At 32.3% G+C, this 25533-nt stretch overlaps 1 protein-coding gene across 1 annotated transcript in view; it reads left to right on the forward strand.

Annotated features, from left to right (window-relative positions):
• The window catches only part of LOC124369843, a 337436-nt gene extending 314470 nt beyond the window's left edge, over positions 1-22966 (forward strand). Inside the window, exons 17-22 of the mRNA XM_046827974.1 lie at positions 7564-7656; positions 10067-10255; positions 13229-13344; positions 15299-15586; positions 20204-20351; positions 22500-22966. Of these exons, the coding sequence (XP_046683930.1) occupies positions 7564-7656; positions 10067-10255; positions 13229-13344; positions 15299-15586; positions 20204-20351; positions 22500-22610 (945 nt within the window). The 3' untranslated portion in view covers positions 22611-22966. The remainder of the gene's footprint in view (positions 1-7563; positions 7657-10066; positions 10256-13228; positions 13345-15298; positions 15587-20203; positions 20352-22499) is intronic.
• The last annotated feature ends 2567 nt before the right edge of the window (positions 22967-25533 follow it).

The raw sequence follows: 25533 nt of genomic DNA on the forward strand, positions 1-25533 counted from the left end.
GTGGGAAGGGTTAAAGTTTTTTGAAACAGCACTCGAGGGAAGTAGTAAACGGGCACTTCTCTTTTTCAAGTTGTTCCAGTTCAAAGAAGTATGGTCTGTAATCATATGGAACATCCAACCACTAAGTATTTAATAAAAGAATATAAATGCACCACCAATTCCTTTGTCCATATGATTGCACAATAGTGATGATATATATTCGGAACTCAAGAGTCCAGAGTTTGTGAATACTGGACTGTCAGGTGAGTAACATCTAATTATGTTGAATTGGCTAACTTCTATTAATCGGTCAGAGGCACAAGATTGTCATAGTGGTCTAACTGAGTTTCAAAAAGAGTAGAAAGAGGCATATATATATATACATATTCATTCATTCATTCATTCATTTCTTTATTGCCAAGAAAACAATCATTACATAATTGTACAGGCAGAGTCAAAAATACAATAAAATAATCATTAACTAATTATAGCATAAAATTCATCAACACTATAAAAACTATTGTCTGTTAACAATCTTTTAATACAGCATTTAAAACTTTTCGATGGTAGATTTTTAAAGTATAATGGCAGATGATTATTTAACTTAAATGGCAGTATATTTAAAGCTATTTTGTGTTGTACTGTAGGATACTAAATCATTTCTTAGTTCCTGCCTATTTCTAGTTTCATAACTGTGGTAATCACTATTAGATTTGAAAAGATGTATGTTCTGTTTTACATAAATAAGGCACTGATAAATGTAGATACATGGAATTGTCATAATTTGTAACTTAATAAATAAATTCTTACAATGGGATCTAGTTGGAGCTTTACAAATCAATCGAACTGCCTGCTTTTGCAAGACAAACAGACAATGAGAGTAAGAGCAGTTGGCCCAAAAGATGGCACCATACATTAAAAAAGAATGTATATAACTATAATAAATTAGAAGAAGAACATCATTAGAAACTGTATAATTTAATTTTCTTAACATAAAGATACCTCTAGTGATCCTGGGTAAAATATAATTAATGTGAGAGAACCATTTTAAATCAGATTGCAACAGAACACCAAGAAACTTAACAGACTGAATCTCTTTACATCTATTTAAAGACATTGCTAAATCTTGTGTCTTTTCTAAATTTAAAGACAGACTATTAACATTGCACCAATCCGAGAGTAAACCAATCTTAAAATTAAAAATATCAGTGATTTTTTCTTCACAAGTAACATTTAGGCAAATATCATCAGCATACAAGTGACACTGTGTATTATCATCATCTAAAATAGCTGGCAGATCATTAATATATATGATAAACAAAAGTGGTCCTAAAATAGATCCTTGCGGAACACCATTAACAACATCCCTAAAACTAGATAACGACCCATTAAAAAACACACACTGAGTTCTATTACTAAGATAGGACTCAATGAAAGACAAAGACATCTGATCAAAACCCATATGTTTAAGCTTAACCAACAGTGATTTATGCTGCACTGTGTCAAAGGCCTTTGAAAGGTCAAAGAACCTTGATTCCACACAAAGCCCCTTCTCCATGCCATCCAGACAAGCCTGAAGAAAGGCACGAACCGCATCACAAGTGGTGCGATTCCTTCTAAAACCAAACTGCTTGGCTGAAAGCAAACAATTTCGTTCCAAGTAATTAATAATTTGTAGGCTTATTAACCTCTCAAAAACCTTCGAAAAAACAGGTACAAGGGACACAGGTCGAAAACTATGATACTCATCCTTACTGCCCTTCTTATAAACAGGAATCACCTTACTTATCTTCAGTTTATCAGGAAAATAACCTACATCTAAACATGAATTAATAACATTACATAAAACTTCAGAAATATAATAACTGCTTATCTTTAAGATTTTAGAATTGAGATAAAAGACATCCTGACTATTACTGCTACTTAAAGAATTTATAGCTGAGAAAACATCTTCAACACTTCCATGAGTAAACGAAAAAACAGAAGTCACATTATTATAAACATTTGACAGATAAAAACTAACATTAAAAATACTATTTGGTATATTACTGACTAGATCATTAATACTGTTGATAAAATAATTGTTGAAACCTGTAGCAGTTAAATTAATACTATTATTGGTATTGGCTTTAGCCTTACTATTGACAGAGAGGTTATCTTTGACAATGTTCCAAAGTTGTTTAGGTTTGTTGGAAGAGTTAGCCACCAATGAATTATTATAACTGAGTTTAGCTAATCTAATCTCCTTGCGGTAAATGTTTTTCAACCTTTTATATGCATCCAGAAAATATTGAGAATTTGTATCCTTACTTAAATAATAGTAATGTAGACAGGATTCCTTAAGAGCTATTAAATCAGGAGAGTACCATTTATTAATATTAGAACTTACACTAGATCTTTTTTTGACAGTTTTAATTGGAAAAGTTAAGTTAACTACCCACATAAATAAATTAAAAAACAACAAAAACTTATCACTAGCAGCTGAATAGCTGTAAACAGGTAACCAGTTCATGGTATTCAAATTTCTCAAAAAGGTAAGAGTTTCTTTATCTTGAACCAACCTAGTAAGAGACGTTGTCCTACCCTCCTCCGAAACTGTAGACAGCTCCATGGAAGTTGACACCGCAAATTGATCAGACTCCACTGTAGGAACTACCTTTACCGTCCATCTATCAGGATGAACACTAGTGACAATGTTGTCTATGCAGGTGCCCCTGTTGATGTTCCCAGGACGTGTAATTGAATTATTCAACATGATATTCAACCCGTAACCTCCAACTAAGTTACTAAACGCCACAGTGTTCCTGTCCTTGGTCTCGAGAAAGTTAATGTTAAAATCAGCACAGATGATCACTTCATGGTTCACATGGGAAGCAGTTTGCAATAGATCATCAAATAACAATAAAAACCTGTCAATATCCGTGGTGTTAGGTACTCTGTATAAACAAACAACAAGAGCATTTAAAGTGTCCACATAAACAGCCGATATTTCAAAGAGCAATTCGACAGCTAACTTATTAATCCAAGGTACTTCATGAAAAGTTAGATTATTTTTAATAAATATAGCCGAACCACCATGTGAGTGAATTGTCCTACAGAAAGAAGATGCCAGTACATAGTTAGGCAACTTAAAAAGAGATATCTCGTCCAAAGTGAGCCAATGCTCCGTTATGCAAATTATATCACTATTGTTTGTGTGACCAAGGGCCTCAACTGAGACCGACTTTTCCCTCAGTCCATGACAGTTCCAAACAATTAGGTTAAACTTTCTTACAGTTGGCCTGGCTATAGTGCAAACTTTGCTATTTACTACAGTTTGGGTTTGCCTAAAAAAACCATACTCCTTACCTTATTATTTTTAGGCTTAGGCTGATTGTATTCACATATTAGTGTTCCACTTGGCCAGAACTCAGAATTTAACACTTTTGAGGCCAACTCCAAAGGCAAACCAATTTTATATGATTTATAAGTATCATACTTTGTTTTCAACTCGACACACTCTGAATTGTAAACACCGGCTCCTTCCAAGTAGCTAACTAAATCTTCTTTTTGAACTTCAGGCGATAGACGAGATATAAATATCCAACTCCGTCTTCCAATAGCTTTTAGCTTCCATACATTAGCCTCTTCACTCTTCTTCGTACCAATAATAGGCTTAACATTGGGCCTGGAGTTTCTCTTTTTCTTGGAAGAGTAAAGTTCCCACTTATTCTCACGTAAGGAAGGGAAAACTTCTTTATTTTTCTCGTAACCAGATCCCCCATAGATTTCTTCATCTTCAAATCCAAGAAAAACGTCTCCTTCAATTGAAACATTGCCATTTGACTTACTAGGACTAAACGACTTTACACCCTTAGGATTATTATTGGTGTTACTGTCATGATTATTGTCATGATTAGAGTTGTTGGGCCTATTTCCCCCATCAGTTGCTGACTTCATTGACTCTTTAACTCTTGATCTCGTTAAAGGTCGATTAACGTCCTTTGCCGACTGTTCTTGTGAAGGAACGGTTAGGCCTATTGATGCTGGAACACTCGTTGATTTTTTGGTGATACCATCCCCACTTTCCAATATAGTGTTTAACTTTTTATTAATATGTACATTATCATACATCACCGATTTAACAAGTCCAATAAGTTTTCCTACCATGTCATGAATATTGAAATAATCATCAGCAGAAATCACATGGTTTCTCATCTTTTCTAACCTATCTTTGCAACCGGTACATATCCACTGAACATATTTACTCACTGACTTAATCATTTCAAAATCATTTGCTGAAACATTAACCCTCAAAGTGCTACTATCGCACTGTGCGATATATTCGTACCACTTCAAAGTGCTACTATCGCACTGTGCGATATGTTCGTTTTTTCATATCACAGACGAACGGTTCGCTCAATAACGACGTGGTTTATAAGGCTACATGTAGGAATAAATTCCCTATCAAGTAACGTAATTAGAACTATGTAATTCAGAAGTTTACGAGGAAGAGTAAGAAGAATAGTCAGCTGATTTCGATGCGTGTTTGTCTGTTACGGTCGTCTCGCGGCCGACGCTCTGTGACGTTATTGTTTTGCTTCGTTCTTTTGATTTGTAAGTGACTTATATTATTGTTTATTGAGTAATTATTTGTGCTATGAGTGAACTTAGTAATTCAAGTGCCATTAGGCGCTGTTTTGATGACGATTTGAGTGGAAATGATAGCGATGCAAGCAGCACCCCCACCAGAGAGTGACTCAGACTAATTTTTTTTAGTCTAATGTATATAAGCCATTTTTTTTGTATTTTTAATACTTTATCTGTCATTTTTCTTACTTTTACTCATATCAGTAACTAAATATGTGTTTATTTTGAGGCAATAATCACTATCCACCTACTAACTGCCACTTGTTGATGTGGTAAATATTTTAGTAAAATTTCTGCGAAAAAAACATTGTTTTGTTTTTTACCAATTAGTATTGTGATATGTTGTGCAAAAGGTTAAGAAGTGATATTTTTCTTATTCAGCATTATATTTGGAACATTTTGCATATTTTTAGAACTAGGACTACTACATTTTGTAAAAACTATACGTCAAGGATTTTGAAAAATAAAAATATAAAAAACTACACAACCGGTTAGCAGTACCAGATTTTTTTATGATAAAAGATAAGCATTTTTATTTTTACTTGATCTTATAGAACATATGTTTGTGTAAAAAACCATATGTAATACATGCAATTTGAACATATGTTTGTATATAAAAAGTTGTTTAAAAAAGAAATGTCATATGCTCGAAAATGGCCTAGCACTTTGAAGTGGTTTAATCATCACTTGGAGGGTTAACACATGACATATGAAAAAATTTATTGCATATTCCACCACATAAAAACTTTAAATCAGTCCCTAAAACTGATTTATCACAAGCACCGCAATAGGTAACGTCCGTATTATCCGCCATCTTGATCATTGATTAAAGCTAGTGGTATAATAATTAGTTCCCTTCCAAGGATGTGAGTTGTTTGTAAACAAAGTTGGATGTAGTTGACAGTTGGCAGTGATACCTGTTCAGGCCCAGTCTTAGCCCAGCTCAGTTCACACGCCAGAGGTCAGGATGTCTTATCTCTGATAATTCTTTATCTGTATTCAATTAACATTCTTGTATTTCCATGCAAAGAACTTTGATTAAATTGTCCTTAAATAATTTAATTCACAGATTTTATTAAAACTACTCACATACACTTGAAGCTGCTTGTAAACACTACACTTTGATGTAAAACACTTCCTCTGCAGTTCTAAAAAACCACTAAGTTTATACAAATAATTGGAGAGCACACTTGTGCCTGTTTGCTCTGTCTACTGTCCAGACAGCATTCTTCAATACATATATATCAATATGTATTCTCTTCATGTGAAAATAAAAAACCAAATATTGGTAAACACTTTTTATGAATTTTCGTATGTCAACATACTTCTTCAGATAACAAAATGTGTATAAATATTTACAAAATCAAATAATTAAACTAACTAAATAGAAACAAGAAAAAGAACTTAAATAGAATAATAAACAGGGGAAAATACCTCACAGCTGATGTTTCATCATAAACACCAAAGAGTAAAAAATTTTGAAATTAACGAATGTTCAAACCTAAAGGAAATTTTGACCTTAAAACAAGTTGGTGAGCAGTTTCACTCCTTCTCAAATTAAACCTATTTAAATTTCGTTGGCATGCAATGGAACATTATTGATGCCTTTTAGTTTGTAACAGTTTTCAATTTTGTCCTGATTATGTTCCCTGGAATGTACAGCGAGGGGCTTGTCATCTCCATGAACAATACTGTAACGGTGACCTGTCATTCTGATACGGAGAGGGTTAGAGGTTTGGCCAATATATTGTTTATTACAAAAATTACAATTTAGTTGATATATTATATTACTTGAATTACAATCAATTGTTCCTTTAATTGGATACGTTTTTATTGGTTATGTTACTACTAAAATTTTGACTAGAGGACATAATTTTGCACGTACCACAACGTAATCATAACATAATCAGGACAAAATTGAAAACTGTTACAAACTAAAAGGCATCAATAATGTTCCATTGTATGCCAACGAAAATTTAAATAGGTTTAATTTGAGAAGGAGCGAAACTGCTCACCAACTTGTTTTAAGGTCAAAATTTCCTTTAGGTTTGAACATTCGTTAATTTCAAAATTTTTTACTCTTTGGTGTTTATGATGAAACATCAGCTGTGAGGTATTTTCCCCTGTTTATTATTCTATTTAAGTTCTTTTTTTTGTTTCTATTTAGTTAGTTTAATTATTTGATTTTGTAAATATTTATATACATTTTGTTATCTGAAGAAGTATGCTGACATATGAAAATTCATAAAAAGAGTTTACCAATATTTGGTTTTTTATTTTCACATGAAGAGAATACATATTGATATATATATATACAATTCAAGTAAATTCTGATTATGTGTTTAGAGTTAATTAATACCATTATACCCCACTAAAAATGGAACAAATGAAGAGAAATGAAGAGATCACAAACTTTTGGATCAATCATATAAGTCTATGGTCTTAGTACTCATTACCAGCCTTTCTGGTCCCAAAAGAAATAGGTGAAACGAGGCAGGTAATTATAGAAAAACTCAATCCAATTCTCAAACAAGGCACAACCCAATACATAACTTACTATCAAGTCAGCATTGCAGTATGTTGGTAAAACGAAGTAGGTAGTACTCAATACTAGGATTGAATTTCACTTATAACAAGATTCCATTAGAGGAGTAGTAAAGAATTGTTGTAGCTTTGCTGAGAAGACCGCTCCAAAATCAAGCCAACAAGCACTAACCTCAATAGCCATCACATCTGAATTTTAATGAAATCCAGTTATCTAGTTAGATTTGTGGGCTTCAGTTTGAAGTGCCTAAACAAGTCGCTTAGTAAGACTCTGCACAGATGAAATTATCAATTTAAAAGTGCAAAACGCATATAATATATACGGTACAGCTTTGCTATAATCAGTATTTTATTCACTTTTTTATGTAAGTTGACCAATTAGCAGTACAACAAGTTAATTCTTTGTTACAGGAAGAACCTAAAGTGACAAAGTCTTTATTCATCTATCAAGTCAATAAAGAGGTAAAGAAATTTGTAAAAAAACCTCCTCTAAGTGTGCCAGAGGTAAGAAAGCATTTATAAAGAGTTGTAGTACTTTAGGCTCATTTAATAGAAGTCATTTGCTGAGATAAAATTTAATGAGGATTTTTATGAAGGAAAAGTTGTAGAAAAATATAAACTTTTGTTTTAGTAATTTCATGTTCAGTTTCCTAAGAAGTTCCCACAATTTTAATATTAGATTTTTCCTTTATTTTCATGTTAGAACAATTACAAAATTTTATGAATTTACCTTAAATATTACATATCCAAACTAACTAGTTGATCATAATCCTTATACAAGTTTAGTTACTTTGATATGTTAAAACTATGGAGCTTTTAACAGCTATTTTTTACTTATTTATATATCTAATATAGGTTATTTTCAGATATTTTTTCAATGATTAAGTGATTTTTCATACATCTGAGTGATGAATTTATTGTTCCCATGAAGAACGAGAGAATATTCGTAGTAACTGGTTCAATGTGCTGGACGAATTTAAAGGGTTTAAGTTTTGTTATTTTTATTGATTAAAGTTATTTACTGTTTATGTTTTAAGTTGTGCAACTGTTTTACGCATATTTACTAATTTAATGTTAAATTAATTTGTAATTTGCTCTTACATTTTGTTTTTCTTTGATGAATAAAGTGAAATATAATAACAAAGGCATAAGATACGTATTAAAAAATTATCCATCCTTTATAAAGAAAAAGCATGTTAAATGTATTCATCTATATATATGTTTTATAAAATGACCTCCTTCACAATGGATGTCATTTATTTAATTTATTCCATCACTCCTGTCACTTTTAGAGGCAAGTATTGAAGGTTTTTTTGGAATTCACTTCAGTTGCACCATTGTTTTGTATTTCATAATTTCTGGTCTGAAATCAAACTTTAATTCTTGTCTTGATGAAGCTGTCAAGGTTTTGTGGTCCACAGATCAGGACTTTTATGCCACACTGCACACGTAATATAGAAATTCTAAGAATTATTCTTTAGTAACGACTTACCTTTAGTTGATAAACTATTCCATTATTTAAACAAAAACATTCAGTATGACCTTGATTTAGATGTGCTTTTTCCGAAAGTAAGATGTTGCGTGTTTTTACATAGATAAGACTGCACATTGGTTTCTGTGTCATACCAAAGACCATTGGTTCTGTGTGTGATACACCCACGATTTATCACATGTTATGACAGTTTTGAGAAAATTAGAATAATTATGAGTGCATTCTTACATGTCCTGAACAACCTTAACACGTAACTTCTTTTGTTCTGTTGACAAGTTCTTTGAAAAAGAATTTGCAACAATTCAGCTCATGTCCAGGTTTTCAGTTAAAATCAAATAAGTTGAATCACTATTGATAAATACTTTTAGCTAGTTCATGGACAGTAATATAAGTTGATTTTCCATCACTGAAACGCAAACTCGATTCATCATTTGTACTTGTTGCTAATCTTCCAGTACAAGATTTACTCGAATGAAGTGCGGCCATCTTTGAACTTGTCATATCACTATTTTATCTCTATCACACTCAAAGCTTTTTCTCCTAAGGCGTTATCATCTTTTTATATTAGTCTCAACTTGAAAGTTACCAACTTTTTAGTACAAAACAAAAATATCTTGAACACTCAGTACAGAATTTGATGATTAACGGGCCTGCAGCTGACTAACACAATGTTTAGATCAAGGTCAGATGACCGGCTGTGCTTGCTCTTTATAGTTGACTGCATCTGTATGCCAGTATGTGCTTTTATGCCACTTAAGTAGTTTTCTTGTGTAATAGAAAACAATTAGTTACTTTCTGAACTCACCTCGTATTTTTTTTCTTTTCAATAACATCATGTTGGATTGATTGAGTTGTAATCAGTGCTGCCCTTCCCCTTAGCAAAAGTAATTATTTTAGATAAATACTAAATATGAACAAATAAAGCAATGGAAAGGAAACTCTTTCACACTGTACTATATAACTAGATGGACTAATAATAAAACAAATGTAAGGGAACCTTAATACCAGAAATCTCAAAAAACATCATGGAAATTTGTGCTATAAAAATGTTTGTGACATCTATATTTTTGATAAGAAGGTTAAGCTAGCAAAAGTTTGTGATGTGTGTTTAAAAGATTATCCTTCATCTAAAAATTACATTGTCAATTTGATATTAAAATTAGTTTTACCTAATTCAATACTATCAAATTGATTTTTAGTTGTTCATTTTTATTACGTCTTGTACATTTAGATGTGATTTATGATAGTGATATGACATATTCTCAAATTGTAAACACTTATATATAATATTAAATAAATATACGGTAATATTATGAATACATTATTACATTACACGTAGATGAAATATAATAATGAATTTAAAGCCTAATTTTAACCTAAATTTTTAGATGAGATTCATAAATAGAATAAAAATTGTTGCAGGAACTAACTGAACCCCAATGGATACAACCATTTACAAAAGAGGACCTACAATTAATAGATTTTGAAAATCCTTTACATCTCAAGATATATGTTGATTCAGAATCAGCAGTAGTGCTGAGGCTGAGAGAAGACAAGCCCAGTATATCTGTGAGAATCAACACCAAGGGCCAGCTTCAAGTATTGTGGGATGTAAGTTGCTCAATAATTAACATATTTCTACACATGTCTATCTTTTCAAGCCCCAGTATCACAAGACTGTATTTTACCTACATTTTATACAGTGACACTCTACAGATTTCTAAGTGTCTTGCACATTCCAACAGGTTGTATTTAGTGCATCTTTTCTTTATTTTCAAATTATATGTGCTATCTTTAGCAAGGACACATCGTTAGGTAATCTGTATCGGGTACTTTTGGTTTGCGGTAACTTGTACTTTCGGAACAAACACCAGGTGACAATACAGTAGTTCCGACGCGGTCAGTTGTTACAGAAGTGACTCAGTTGCCGAGCTTTGAGCAGTTCTGCACTGTGTTTTAGTTTGTTGTAATTCGTTGTCACTAGGCATCAGTTAACACTGTTCTGGGCAGTCTGGAGATTTGTGCATTTAAAAAAACAGTTTTCAGTTATGGTAAATTTTTAAAAATCTGCTCAATTTAATCTGTTTAAAAAATTTTAAAATAGTAGTTTACAAAACTACGCACTTGAGATAATCTAAGATCTCTATAACATAATCAATGCAACATTGTGTGGATCATCCGGTCAAGAATATAAGTTAAGATGGTAATTTAATAATAACTCCTACAAAATTATAGTACAGCTGTAGTATCTATCTTGCATAATTATTTGGTCTTAATCAAATCACAAGTTTCCGATTTATGAATGTTCAAATTTGAAATCTGGTTGTAAAGCACCAAACCCTGTATTTATTGTTGTTAACGGGAAGTTCTTGTTAGTAAACAGATTTATATTTTTAAACACAGAAATAATCAAGTCTATAAGTTAGTTTGTGGTCAACTTTCAAATTCTGATATCTATGTTTTTTAATGTAAGAGTATACATCTTGATTTAGCTATGGTCTTGATTTGTGAAATAAACTCAACTATTTTGTTATTGTTGTGATTACATTTGGTTTTAGTTACATACACTTCTCATAAACCGTATTTGTTGCAGAAAATGTTAATTATTCCTGTATAAGGTTTCTGGTGAGAAGTGGTAGAGTAGGTCTACGGTGAACTTTACACACTCTGACATGATCTTTGCCCACTTTTATTGGTTCATAAGTACTACAAAATAACGGTTTTAGGACCTAATTTTTCAAAATACTGATTGACCCCTCTACTGATCTGCAGTGTTTTCCATCACCCAGACTCACCTATCTTCCCGACACCCCTCAGAGAAGGTTTCTGGGTTCGCCACTGATCTTTAACGTTATTTATACTTTCTTCAATAGTCCATGATGAAACGTAGGAAAATTTTTGTTACTGGGTTTGTACCGATTAATTTCTAAAACAATGTGCATGTAATTCTTTTTGTAACTTTCAATATATGTGTGTGTTCGTGTGCGCATAAATAAATGTATGTGTTCTCTTATAGCCATATTTATAACATTTTGTTTAAATTCAGTGTTTTCTAACAGGGGTTATCCTCACAAACTTCTAAACTACAAACTGAACGCTTAATCATTGTACATTGCAAGAAAAAGACTAAATTTGACAAATAATAATATTTTTAGGCACATTTAAGAAAACCAATAGTTTAGTATATCCAAATTACCTGAATACAATAAGCATATACATACAAAACATAGTTATAGCTTACGTTTGGTTGTAAATGTATGTGTGTTTTTTCTAGAATCTATTATATTATTTAATCTGCTTTTCTGTATATCTGTTAGTAATCAAACTGGAAATTTTATTAGTACATGATTAAATTAGTTTATGACTTGTAATGCTGGTTGCAACATTTATATTATGAACAGTATAATTTATTGTATTGTATAATTTATTGTGGCTGTTAATTTATTTCTGTTAGTTGCTTGTGCAAAGTTTTGCTGCTAATCTTCTAGCTGTATTAGAATATTTATAATTATTTTAATATTTTATAATTATTTTAATATTTTTTGTAAATTTGTTCTTATGAAATAAGTTGTAAAAGGCACTGGCTGTTGGAATAAATAAAACATAACAATAGGATCCCACCCTTGCAACAATCCCAGATGTTTAGTAAGCAACATGTGCTACATTAAAAAAATATTTACAAGTAGTTATAAAAATACTACTGAATATTTGTCTAAAGACTTCTCCTACGAATCAAAACAACATCATTGATCGAATTCAATGCAATATATGCCCTAAAGATCACATTGACTCATCAATAAATTCTCAAAGAACAGGGTTGATGGAACACAGGTATGCATATAAACAGAGCAACCTGTAGTGCCGCATGGATTCAGTGATACTAATAGAAAACATATTGTGAACATTAGGTACAAACAACCTAAATATGCCCATCAGCTCATCACAAAATTAACATTTCAAAGTAGATTGAACTTAGATGACTTTCTCAACAATTTATTATTCGATTTATAAAATCAAACCATATATTAACAGTTCTACGCCATTAATGCTTTACTTTGATTTCTGTGTTGATGCTTGTGTTCATTATGTTGTTATAGCGTTATTTATAATGTTTTGTTAAACACTCTAAAGATCATTTAAATTGAATAAAGAACTTGTTTATGAATGGTAGGGTTAGGGTTTGTGTGTATGAGTAAATATCTATCGAATGACTGGTAGGAACTGTTTGAATGAGTACGCTTGTTAAGTCAGAGATTTATGTGTATCTCAATATTGTGAGGAAGTTTGTGTCTCAGTAATGTATGGTTCTATATGGTATTTTTACAAGACATGGGTAAAGACAGGTGTTTAACGTCAGGGATACAGGGTTGGGAGTATTTAAGTTATTGTGAGTTATGTGTCAGTGACCAGTTATTTCTTAAACTGCACCCAGTCTGATGGGTTACATTAGTATGGTACGTAAGTGACCTTAAGATTTATAGGATTTATAATATTAGAGGCATCAATGTTATGTAACCTTAAAAGGAGTACATGAAGAATAAAATTTTGATTGATGAATTGATTTGTTTGTATGGATTCTTTCAGAAGATGACTATTACATTGGATGTAACATGGACAACATTCAGTATTCTACACAATCTGGTACACATTCAAGCTAAAATTTTATCCGCTACAAATATTACACTTCCTGCTCAGTTACAGTAAGTTCTTCTGATTGATACTGTTAGATAATCTAATTATTTTATTCTTAACAAATTCTCAATTTATTTCTGTGACAAAAGTTTCTGAAAAGAAAAACTAGAAACTGTCATACAAGGAACGCTTAATTAATGGTTTAAGAGCTCTAAAACAGAGGAACCTCTAAAACACAAAATTTAGGGGATTAATTTGTTGCCTTGCCGAGGTGAGGCCGTCAAACTTGATATTGAAGTTCGCCATTGAGATGTGAAAACTAAAGCCATATAACAGTGATATCCATTAGCTTTTCTTCATGGATGAAACGGAGAGTGGAGTTTATAGTGAATATTACATTGTTCAGTACAATGTCAGTCAACTAACTCACTACATTAAGTATTAAGTATGTGTTGTCAAAGATGTCAATCAACCAAAATCGCATCCTCTCTACGGTAAAACATCAGCAAATTTAAAAACTTTTCTTTCCCATTATAAATAATACTCTAGATTAACATAAACAAATCACACCAGAGTGTTGTGACACGCATAAGTTGGGAATCACAACAACCATGTCATTATGTTAGCTTCATATATACACATCTCTAAAACATGCACTTAATAAACTCAAAAGATTAATTATTAAAACTGAACTAAAGAATACAGGTCAAATCATAAGTCTGCACTGAATGATCAACCACAGAGAAGTGACCAGAAGCAACAGAAAATGGTGATTGTCACAGCAGAAACAAGGTTGCAGCCAAAATCGGGCTAGGCTTTCTTATCATTGGTTCATTCTAGATGAACATCTCAAAACTATACTGTGAGTCTGCATTGGTTTATAACAAATGTTTAATCTGTTAGACACTTTAGATTTCCTTGTTAGTTAATTTTTCAGAATAGGCAACCAAATCGGCATAATTTCGACTGATGGTTTACTGATTGGTTGATCTGCTAATTTAATGTAGGAAGCTCCTTTAAAACGAAATTGAGCTTCTCCAATGTTTTATGTTGGATTCGTCCCAAATCACATGATAGTCTTTGAACCAACAATGATTTGCAATTTTCTATTTTTCTGTTAGTCCCTTTCTTTAATGGTCTTTTTGTTTTCCCTACATATCCCCTATAAGAATTACACATTATAGTGTAAACACATTTTTTGGGTTCCTGTGTGTTACTTTTTTGTTTTGTTTTTACGAATCTTTGTCTATTAGTGTTGTGTGTTTAAAACATAATTCTAATATACTTTCTACCTACTCTTTACTAATTTTTCCCAATAATCCCGGCACATAAGGGATGTTCAGAAAAATCCTGTTTCCTTCACAATCCTTCCATCATCAAAAACAAACTTCTAACAACCTTTCATAATAAAATAAATTTTTATTTATTTACGAGACCATGCAGGGGATATATGGATAGCTGAGCAATATTATACTGTGCAATGCAGGCTGTTGTCTGGATTACTTTATTGGAGTTACTAAAATATTTATACTTTGAGACATCGCTACATACATCTCAACTACCACTTAGCTCTATAATGATGTCACAATCAAACAACTACAGTATTTCTGTTTTTAATTTTACATTAAAATAAACATTTTAAATAACATAAGAGACAAGAGAATGTTCTCTTACTACCAAATCGTCTATCGTAGTATTTTACAAAGATACTACTATATTATATTACCAGTATATATTAGCTCAAGTCAGTAAAGTACAGCAAATTGATCTGAGTAGTTTGACATGCAGTCACACAAATCTATTCAAGTCTTATGTGCGGGAGAGGGTCAAGTAAGAAAACTGACTCAGTAAACCAAACACATTGGATTTTTCTGTATGTGTATTTAAGGACTTTCTAATTTACAACTATGTACTGAAAATTAACCATTATGCAAAATTAGTTGAATTTAAAGCCTTTTGATAAGGGTCCTTATAATTATTTATTGCTTGTCTCTTGTGATACACATTGTTTTGTTTTCACAGGTTCATAAATATAATGGCAGAAAGGATACTTTTTGGTTCCTATAAAGAAGAAGATGGTAATGAATATATTTCAGAAAATGTATTCAGACTCAGCAATGCTGGGTTAGTAAAAAAAACTTCAATAAATTTACCAAAAGTGATTGGTGAAGTATTTTGTAAAAGCAATGGAATCGAAGATGCCATTTCTCTAGGCACCCTGATAATGTTGAAAAAGTCTTCTACACAAGAACATTGGAAGTTGGGTCACAATGTCAATGTGATCTTCACCCCCAGTACAGGAGAATTAAGGTCAGTTGAGTATCTGACATTTATAACTTATGATATCGTCAAACAAATAATCATCTTAACAATGGTTTTCAAGAATACTGTGTAACATTTATTTGCATATTGTGTCAGTGTAGTAGTAACAATCTTGGATGCAATTTTTAATAATATATTACCCATGATAGACTAATATAGTGATAATTGATAAATGTATATTTTCAATATTAATGTAGGAATATATGATAAGATTTATTTCCTTTGTTGTAAATTCCAGTCATATTAAGTGCATTAAGAGGGTAGAAAGGAATGACAAAAGGGAATTTCCTTGCATATAATTTAAAACTCATATTAAGTAAATTAGGCGCAAAAATGAGAATAAATGGTGAAGGAGTATTTCATTGGGTGTAATGTTCAAAATAATATGAAGATATTGGGAAAGACATGCACGCTGGTTCCATCCACTCCAAGATTGAATGCAAAGCTACGCGCTAGTTACTTATTCTACAATTAGCAACTCTTTATTGTTATTGCCCGTTCTACTTCTGAAAATATCTGACAGATATCTTTGTCATGGTCTTTACTGGTTTCTTTACTAAGAAGATAATACATTTAATTTTGTTTTGTTACTGGCAACACTGAATTGACCACTTGTTTGCTGGAACATTTTGTCAAAGTTTTACATAAGTCAGCTGCTAAACACGAGGTTAGGTGTGTTGTTTGTTTTTGTTTCATTGTTAAATCGATCGTTATGGTTGTAAAAGGCTGAGATTCTTTTGTTGCTTTTTTATTAGATAGTGCAATTCTGATATAAGTGATTGTGATAGAAGCTTGGAAGGCGTGATTATTTTTAATGCTCAAAACCATTTCCCGATTCACGGTTTGTGCAACGATGAAGAACTTGAACGTCAAGACGAAGATTATTTGTATTATTTTATGGTAATACAGTATGTTTTATTTTTGGAAAGTAATTTTTAGTATAGTGAAAAAGGTTGTAAACATAGGCAGTGCCACCGCCAGCTAGGTTGCCAACTAGTTATCACATCTGAACGTTTCAATGTGTGAAACAGGATCATCCAGCAAGGACTCTGTTTAATTTGACTATGTATAACTTAGTTCTTTTGATTTAGTGATCATCTTTGTGTTCTTTTTTTTTAATGAAAACAAAATCTACTAAAATTTATAATTTCAGAATTAGCAATGCGTTGTAAAGTTGTAATAATTCCTACAGCTTACAAAACAATTAAAATACAATTTGCATGGCATTAAATTCAGCATTGTTGGAGGATATAGAAGATAAACATTAATGTAAATATCAAGATTTTATAACTAAGTCAGTACAGTACTAAGTTGCTCTAAGTGATTTTTGTTAAACACATATCAGCTGTTATAAACTGCTATGCTATGAATAGTAGAAAAAGCGTTTTTAAGCTGTTTTAGATTAATTTAAGAAATTAATTAATTTAAAAAAGTTTCATTTACTTTGATAGTAAACATTTATTTGTAATAGTAAGTAGTAATAATTACAGATAACTGCAACATTGGGATCCTCCGGGTCATCCCACTCACCTTTCACCTTCCTCTTGGCACTTACATAGGCTTGACGATATGTTTTTAGTAATAGAATTAACAGATAACTGGAACATCGTGATCATCCAGGTTTTCCACTCACCTTCCTCTTGGGACTTACAGTACATTAGATCAACAGGATATTTTTAAAATAGAAACAACAGGTAACTGGAACATCTGAATCCTCCAGGTCATCCTACTCACTCTCCATCTTCCTCTTGGCACTTACATAAGCTTGGCAAGTTCTTTTTGCAACATTGGAGGCCCTAAATTTTTTTTAGTTTGCCCAAGTCTGGGTTTCTCATGGCATTTCAAAAGTTCTACCCAACAATCTTTCTCACCTTTTTAAAAATCATACATTTAGCTACATTTCCTATATTGAAACAGTTTATGGCCAACGATTCCCAATTATTTGATTCACAGACTCATTCGGATCCTGTGGTTTACCATGAAAGTATTTCTTCATCTAATAAAGTGTACCAAGTTATTTAAAATAGAATTTACTGTACCAACAGCTGACAGAAAAGCACACCAGCTTATTGAATGCAGTACATATATGATTAATTTCGTTATTATAGTTGCAAAAGTCTAGAAAATGAGTTGTGGAATCAATATGTTATAATTAATTTTTGAATTAATTCCTGCTGTCGAAGTCTGATCATATTTTTTACCAAAATTTTCAGGAGATGTCATAGAATAATTTTAGAAAATATACAAATTTTGTAATTTTTTTTATTTCTTCCCTTAAATTCTTTTATATTGCAGTTAGCTATAAAAAAGGACATTGTTATAGCCTTCAACAGATTTTCCTGACGATGCTCTTGATTCTATATTTTATTTTGTGTTAATAAGAGAATGTAAGGCAAACAATACCAACAATTTTAAAAGTGGTAATTCTTAGAACAATAAAATTGAAACAAACAAGATTTTTTAAGTGTGCAAATTTTACACAATGTTCCTGTTTGAATAGTGAATACACAACCTGTTTTCCTATAGTAGTCTCATAAGTTTTTAAACACTTGTCATAGTGTGGAACAGGCTTTTGTATTGATTCATCCTAGACAGTTGCTTGTGATTTAAACCATTTAGGTTTATGATCGTCATTGATCCTCTTACCAGCTAGATATTATTTGAGTTGCAGAAAAAGAAAGTTGTTTCTCTAAGCAAAGTCCAGACTGTTGTTGAAAGCTTGAGAGAGCATCATGCGATTGCGCGTTCTTTTGTTACAACGTAAAAACATGAGCGCCGTGATAGAAAATCCCGCCAAGTGTGAAGTGCATGGTGTAATAAGATTTCTGTGGTCGAAAAGTTACACAGCAGCTGAAATTCATTGTGAATTGAGTGTGGTGTATGGCCCAAACATTATGAGCGAAGGTGTAGTCCGTCAATGAATTCTTTTTTTTTTTTTTAATGGAAGAACGAACGTTCTCGATGAAGACCGGAGTGGTAGGCCATCTCTCGTCAGTGATTTCTTGGTGAACAAAGTGGATGAGAACCGTCACTTCACAATCTCGGAACTTTCAGATCATTTTCCTGAAATTTCTCTAAGTCTTGTGCATGAGATAGTGACAGAAAAACTAGGCTATCACAAGTTTTGTGCTTGTTGGATTCCAAAAGAGCTCACCGATGATCAAAAAATGAAAAGAATGAGTTCTGCCATAGACTTTATTACTCAGTATGACATTGAAGGAGAAACATTTTTGAACAGGATTGTTACAGGAGATGGGACTTGGGTAGCCTATGTGAATGCCGAAACAAAACAACAGTCAATGCAATGGGGTCATACAGCTTCGCCAAGCAAGCCAAAGAAAGCTCACCAATCTTTTTCAGCGAGAAAATTGATGGCTACAGTTTTTTGGGATGCTAAGGGCATCTTGCTTGTTGAATTTATGGAGTGTGGTACAACCATTACAGCTGCAGTTTACTGTGAAATCTTAAAACAGCTACGACGAGTGATTCAAAACAAGCGTTGTGGTCTTCTGACATCTGGTGTTGTTTTTGTCCATGACAACGCCCGCCCTCATACAGCTCAAAGAACAATAGAACTTTTGGAAAAGTTCAAATGGGACGTTTTTGACCACCCCCCCTACAGCCCGGACTTGGCTCCCAGTGATTTCCATCTTTTCCTGAAGCGGCGGCTTGCATCTCAGAGGTTTGCGAGTGATGAAAAGCTTCAAAACGCTGTGACAGGTTGGCTACGTTCTCAGGCGGCAGATTTTTTTAAAGACGGAATTTCAAAAACTGTTAAAAGATATGATAAGTGCTTGAATTTGCATGGTGAATATGTAGAAAAGTAGAGAAAAGCTATAGTTTTAACATTTATATTATAAACTTTTTGTATCTCAACTGGTTTATTTTTTATTTCAAAACAGAGGTTACTTTGTGGACGACCCTCGTAATTTAAGTGTTAGTAATACACATGTACCGAACTGCACTCACAGTGTTTTAACGGCAAATGCCACAAACAGAATATATTTTTTGGACATATCTTGCATAAGTAAAATTAGTTAAAAATTGTAAGGTTTTCATCCTAAATACAATGAAAACAAATACGATGTGTACGGTGTGTTGGGGTACACATTGTTACTACCCCAACTGAAGACTATTTTTTTAACAAAAATTCGTTTAGATTACTGCATCTCAAATTCTTAATAGTATTTTAGCATCACTGAACAAATAATATGATATTAAGATGGATAGTCATATTATGAAAATAGAACTTCATTAGAAACACTACTGAAATGCTATATCAAATTAGCATCTATAAGTTTGTGTTGGCCAATAAAAATAGTTTTAGGTTGCCAATTTGTAGCAGTTTGTGGATTTCCTGCCAGAATCTACAAAGTATTAAATTCTGATTTCTCTAAACATATCACAATTTGTTGAAATGAGGGTGATAGCATTGCATTATTATGAATAATTACTTGCATTAAAAGATTTTCCTTGATTACATGTCAAAAGTAATAATAAAAGTTAGTAGGTAAGTTTCATACATTTTTTGTCTATAAAGGTTTGTATTGGAAGCATATCTGACAATGTAAAACTGTTGTTTTGAATAGAAAATATTTTTTTCAGAATTGAGAAAGAAGGAAATAGCCTAATCATCAAAGGCTCTGAAGTGTTCTTGACAACAAATCTCAATACTGAAGAAGCTCTGATGCGAACAGTAATAGATTCTGAGAAGGAAGAAATTGTTATACATAACACTGTCACTAAAACCAAGGTTTGTTAATTCTTATTTTCTACTAAATTTCTTTACAAACTTAGGCTTAGTGGCCATATAAAAATTTCAACTAAGATTAAAAGTTATACCAGGTGACATAAAGATTAAATTTAATACTAAGTAGTCTGCTTTGCATATGTTTTGGATTATCTGTTAATTTTCAGGCATTTTCTCAAGATATGTAAACATTCTCTTTGGAAACAAATAATTAACAGTCCGAATGTTTTTATATACTCAGATATTATTGAGATAAAAAAGTTTTAAGTTATAACATGAAACGCCTTCAACTTACAGTCTACTACATCTCAATAACTAGATATTTTAAACATCAGCTTTACCTCACTTTACAGAGCAGTCATATAGTAGAGCTAATATCTTAAAACACTTACAAAGATCACCTAAGTGATCAAGTTTTAGTTTTATTTCAAGTCCATCCTTTTGCTGATTACTTTCTTATTACGTGGCTAAACAGTTAATATGAGAGAAGACTATGTACAGAAAAATGGGGCATTAGCAATATTAAATCAGTATGTTACAATAAAGTAAAACAATAGACCTACAACACTGCTGTAACTAACCCAGTACCAGTTGACTAAACTGTACTATAATCAGAAGCAGTTTAGGTTCAAAGTTTGTCCTCTCATTATTATTGTTATACATGAGGATATGAGGACAATAATACATCATGTGGTCAATTCGATTAATGTAGTAAGTAGAAGATTCAATTTAAGTCTTTATATTAATCCCCAATAATATAATGTGAATATGAATTAGTAAACACCTATATTAAACAAACTAACACAGTAAAACATATTAAACCATTAAAGTGTAAAATTGTAAATCTATAAGAGTAAATACGCTAAGCATCAGAGCATCATCAGATAACACCAATCTCTGTCACTCCACCAACACCTCTCCCTTTGCTAGTTGTACTGTCTTACAGTCCCTCCCCATTCACTGCATTGAGCATCATTAGATAACATCAATTTCTGTCACTCCACCAACACTCTCCCCTTGCTAGTTGTACCTTCTTACAGTCCCTCCCCATTCACTGCATTGAGCATCATTAGATAACACCAATTTCTGTCACTCCACCAACACTCTCCCCTTGCTAGTTGTACTGTCTTACAGTCCCTCCCCATTCACTGCTTTGAGCATCATCAGATAACGCCAATCTCTGTCACTCCACCAACACCTCTCCCCTTGCTAGTTGTTTCATCTTACAGTCCTTCCCCATTCACTGCTTTGAGCATCATCAGATATCCCCAATCTCTGTCACTCCACCAACACTCTCCCTTTGCTAGTTGTACCATCTTACACTTACAGTCTCACCCCACTCATTGCTTGAAGCATTATAGCATCGTCAGATAACGCCAATCTCTGTCACTCCACCAACAGCTCTCCCCTTGCTAGTTGTACCATCTTACACTTACAGTCTCACCCCACTCATTGCTTGAAGCATCACAGCATCGTCAGATAACGCCAATCTCTGACACTCCACCAACACTCTCCCCTTGCTAGTTGTACCATCTTACACTTACAGCCTCACCCCACTCATTGCTTGAAGCATCATCAGATAACGCCAATCTCTGTCACTCCACCAACACCTCTCCCCTTGCTAGTTGTTTCATCTTACAGTCCTTCCCCATTCACTGCTTTGAGCATCATCAGATATCCCCAATCTCTGTCACTCCACCAACACTCTCCCTTTGCTAGTTGTACCATCTTACACTTACAGTCTCACCCCACTCATTGCTTGAAGCATCACAGCATCGTCATATAACGCCAATCTCTGTCACTCCACCAACACTCTCACCTTGCTAGTTGTACCATCTTACACTTACAGTCTCACCCCACTCATTGCTTGAAGCATCACAGCATCGTCAGATAACGCCAATCTCTGACACTTCACCAACACTCTCCCCTTGCCAGTTGTTACATCTTACATTCCCTCCCCATTCACTGCTTTGAGCATCATCAGATAACTCCAATCTCTTTCACTCCACCAACACCTCTACCCTTGCTAGTTGTACCAACTACCAAAAGAAGTCTCCTTTTTTGTGGTATAATATGTGTGTGTGTTTTTTTTTTCAATCCAATATTATATACTTTTTAATTTTTATGAAATAAATTTTTATTTTGTTACAGGTAGTCCTAAACATTCCGCAAGAGACTCTAGAATTCACAACTAGACTTTATCGGGTAATAGCTACTGGGTTCAAAGAGCCTCGTTTTAATGTTCAAGGTTTCTATACTTAAAATTTGCCAGGACACTTGCAAATATTGACTTAAATACTGTATTTAAAAACTGTACGTTTTAATAGAAACCAATCAAAATTTTTGATGAAATGTTTATGATTTAGATTAGAAAGTTTGTTATACTTGTATTCACTCATTCGTTTTGTATAGGTACAAATGAGAATTCAAGGTTTATTTTGAAAAAAAAAAAACAACTGTAATTTTAATACTTTATTACATTCTAACAGTTGATTAGATTTAAGTTTATTTCCTCTCTGTGAATTACTAGTTAATAATAATTAAGTGTATATGATAGTTACTACCTCATAGTTCAATAATGTAATTTATTGTTGACTAATAAATTTATTTTTAAACATGTTAAATGTCTTTATATTTATTTACTGAACACATTCTAATTGATTACATATAACTAATCAACAACATATAGCTGTACCAAGAGAAAGGATATTTTGGATTGTGTACTATTTTTCTTGTTTCATACTATCAATATCCTCTGGTATTCCCATTCTTCTTATGTATAATGAACACAAATAATTCCTGGCCATGCCACAGCAAGTTTAAGCATGAATTATGTTTTTATACAATACCGTAATGTGATTCATTAATATAAACCACAATAAAACAAAGATTTTTTAAAAATGTGTAGCATAATATTATAAATGTTAAAGCCAACTGAAAGAGACTTATTTGTGTAAATTTAACACATCTATACTGCTCTAATAAGAATGTCTCTTGATTTGGCTTGTCTGTTAAAGTAGCCTAGAGCACTGGACTGGACACTCAGGAGTTACTCATTGTTTTAACAAATACCAGTTAACAGTTTCTAATGAATAAATGACTTATAACACTTTCTTTTAAAGTAATTTTTATCGTTTACATGACCTAGTCTTGTTATAGTTATACTTTTATAAATCTTAGGTGTTCCAAAAAGAATCATCACATTTTTTATGCTTGTATTATCAAAAATGATGAACTTAGACACATAGAATACCATGACAGAACACGGCCTATGTTCAGGTGGGCTATGATATGTTTTACATTATAAATCATGGGTGCTCCACCACCACTCTGTGTTGCATTGTGTATGTCCATTCAATAGTCAAACTTGTCCAAAACTTTAGTGAGGAACTGACAACATTTCGATTGTATTTTTAAGTAAGATTTTAAACATAGATTTTGGTAAGCAAAACCAAACGTAAACACTAGCCACAATCCTTAAGATTTCATAAAATGGAAGAGCTTTAATGCTAAAAAAAGCACTTGTTTTTGGAAGAGCTTGTTAAAATGGATAAGATTTAGAAATATAATAATATTGTTGTGTATTAATGCTATAACGCGTCATGTTATGTTTATTTTTTTAATAATATAACCAAATAAAAAAAAACAAACTATTCACAAACATCAAATTAGGAAGGAATACATTAAAATGTTCATTAATTAGTTATTTTTATTTTCTTAATTTTGGATGTCATAAAGGTTTACAAGAGCTAAATACAAATTAAGTGGTTTGATAAGAGTTGAAATCTAATTAATTTCCCACGACAATACAATGAACATGTTGGTATGATATGTTAGTGTATTATCCATGTTCCCTGATGTTGACGTCCATAGTGCTAATCACTGTGCTCAATTCCATAACTTCAGAGAAATAATTAATCTCAATATCTGCCTTCACTGTCTTCCAGATCCTGATCTGCCTTGTTGATGTATGAGCATTTCAAGTACTTTAAGGCTTCACTATGTTCTACAAGCTGGACACTCACAATTTTGTAGAACCTGTTGTGTGTTAAAAATTACTTACCAAATAAACTTTTTTCTGAATTTAGTGCAGATGGTAAACTCACTCTTTAAACTTTATAATTTTTTCAGGATAAATCAAGACATTACACAATAATATAAAGTGTCAAACAAGCGATAGTTACTTTGCTACAAATTATAATAATGTAAGTGGTGGATACATTTCATTGAAGTAATCCAGACAATGTGAAGTTATCGTTTAGTCATAATCAACGGATATTAAACTTCTTCAACATGGTTTTGGCATACAGCTATTCTATCACTTGTGTCAAGGCCACCAGTAAATGTGTGGTTCTAGCTAATCTTTTCTCTACCCACCACTGCTACAGGTATATATATGTGTCTGGCCAAAATTCCTCATCCCCTACCCCTCTTAATTCCCCCTCCATTCCTCCTTAAAGGTCATAATTACAAATTGTTAGTTTACATCACATCTCTTTGTAAATATTAATTGTGTAAGTACGTTCTTTTCACATTTATTTTTCTTATAAAATTTCCAAAACCAAAACGTTATCATATTTGTGATTAGAAGTTCAATTTTAGTATTTTCTTGAGTATAATTTTTTTTATAATCTGTACATTTTATAATCTTTCCTTGCATTTAAACAATTTTACAGTTTAACACTGTTGAGATTAGAAAGCGGCTTCAGATGGATGAAGCACGAGCTGCTCACACCTTTCAGTACTCGGCATTACCCGATATGGTGTGGTATATTATTACTGATTTAATTTTTTACTTTTTAATGTGTGATTAATTGTATTTAAGTAAATTCCTTTATTACATTAAAAATTAATTGTGTTCACAAATAAATACAGATATAAATGGCAGATTAACCCATTGGTGCAAAGTGTCTAATAATCAGACAGAGCATTTTAGTACTGGGAATTTTAGCTTCTAGAATGTTTAGCTAAGCTAACTTTCTCAGATGCAGTTTTATCAATTCTTTCTCTACAGTCATGCAGGTAAATTCTATTTAAAATTATTACTTATAATGCAAATTTTATAGTCAATATTTGTAATTTGTTTTGTAACAACGTAACAAACATCTTTTTTATAACATATCTCACTATAAAAGATGCTTGATTAGTTTTAATAACCTTCATAATATTGCGGAATGTACATTTT

This window comes from Homalodisca vitripennis, chromosome X (genome assembly GCF_021130785.1).
Source record: "Homalodisca vitripennis isolate AUS2020 chromosome X, UT_GWSS_2.1, whole genome shotgun sequence".
NCBI lineage: Eukaryota > Metazoa > Arthropoda > Insecta > Hemiptera > Cicadellidae > Homalodisca > Homalodisca vitripennis.